Source organism: Pituophis catenifer, unplaced genomic scaffold, assembly GCF_029215685.1.
Source record: "Pituophis catenifer annectens isolate HBS135680 unplaced genomic scaffold, rPitCat1.0.hap2 SCAF_4, whole genome shotgun sequence".
Taxonomy (NCBI): domain Eukaryota; kingdom Metazoa; phylum Chordata; class Lepidosauria; order Squamata; family Colubridae; genus Pituophis; species Pituophis catenifer.
Window position 1 is genome coordinate 2,715,981 of NW_027256884.1, and position 1,507 is coordinate 2,717,487.

Genomic DNA, 1,507 nt, shown 5'->3' on the forward strand with positions numbered 1-1,507 from the left:
CAACCTGGCCCCAGCAGACGCAAAATTTGCAAAACAAAGAAGACAGAACTTTGCAAAACAGAAGGGAAATCTGCAAGCAGAGAAGAGACCTTTGCGAAAGAGGCGAAATCTTCAAGGAAACTTTGTGAAACTAATCGAGGAAGAGAAGCAACCTGGAACTAAGAAGAAATTTCCTGACAGTTAAAACAACCCGTGGAAGAAGTTGTGAATTTTCCCACCCTTTTTTCCAAGTTTTTAAGAAGAGATCGGACAACCATTTGTCTGAAATGGGAGATAAGCAGCGGTGGGATTCAGCCAGTTCGCACCGCTTCGGGAGAACCGGTTGTTAAACTTTCTGAGCAGTTGGGCAAACTGCTTGTTGGAAGAAATCATTAGGGCAGAGAACCGGTGGTTAAATTCCTTGAATCCCATCACTGGAGATAAGGCGTCCCGCCTGAGCATGGAGGGGGGTTGGACTAGAAGACCTCCAAGGTCCCTTCCAACCCTGTTAATTCTATTCTAATCGATGTGAAATCCGCAAGGAAATAACTTCGGGGGAAAAAAAAAAACAGAGGCGAAAATCCGCAAGGAAAGGGAGAAGAACTTTGCGCAACAGGCGCGAAATCCACCAGCCAAGCAAAGCGCTTTGGAAAAGAAGAGGCGAAGTTTGCAAGGCGAGGGACGATTTCAACCGATCTGGGGGCGGTGGGGAGATCCGCCCGGAGAGATGGACTTGGGATGGAGACCCCCCCCCCCGCCTCCCCCAAGATCCCAGCCTTTGCGAAGGCTCCATCCTCACCTGCGCCTTGAAGTAGAGGAAGAGAGCCAGGCTGCAGATGACCTGGCCGAGCCCCAGCAGGACCAGGGCGGCCAGGAGGGCTCGGGAGGCGGACGGGGAGGCGGACGGGGCGGCCGCAAGCCCGGCCGGCTGCAAGGAGGGCGAGGGGGCAGAGCCGCCCTCGTGCGCAACGCCGCCGGTCCCCAGCTCCTCGGCGCCGCGCAGGTACTTGGAATAGTCTCGGCTGGCGCGCCGCATCTCCGAGCGCTCCCGCGGACCTCCGGCGCTGCCCAGGCTCAGCGGACGCCGCGCCCAGGCCGGCCCTTTATCAACTCGGCCCGGCCCCGCCGCTCCACCCACCCACCCAGGCCCGGACGACTCCGCCTTCCCCCGGAGCCGCCCAAGGGCTGCCAGCCTCCGGAGCGCAAAGGCGAGGGAAGGGAAGGGAAGGGAAGGGAAGGGAAGGGAAGGGAAGGGAAGGAAGGAAGGAAGGAAGGAAGACACAGAGAGAAAGACAGAGAGAGAATGAAAGAAAGGAAAGAAAGAGAGAAAGAAAGAAGGAAAGAAAGAAAAGAGAGAAAGAAAGAAAGAAAGAAAGAGAAAAGAGAAAGAGACAGAGAGAGAAGGAAAGAAAAGAGAGAGAAAGAAAGAAGGAAAGAAAATAGAGAGAGAGAGAGAAAGAAAGAAAGAAAGAAAGAAAGAAAGAAAGAAAGAAAGAAAGAAGAAAGAAAGAAAAAGAAAGAAAGAAAG

The 1,507-nt window shown here is 53.8% G+C and overlaps 1 protein-coding gene across 1 annotated transcript in view; it reads right to left on the reverse strand.

Annotated features, from left to right (window-relative positions):
* The window catches only part of TNFSF11 (TNF superfamily member 11), an 18,293-nt gene extending 17,278 nt beyond the window's left edge, over window positions 1–1,015 (reverse strand). The window contains exon 1 of the mRNA XM_070943414.1: window positions 779–1,015. Coding sequence (XP_070799515.1) covers window positions 779–1,015 — 237 coding nt within the window. The remainder of the gene's footprint in view (window positions 1–778) is intronic.
* Window positions 1,016–1,507: the final 492 nt, after the last annotated feature.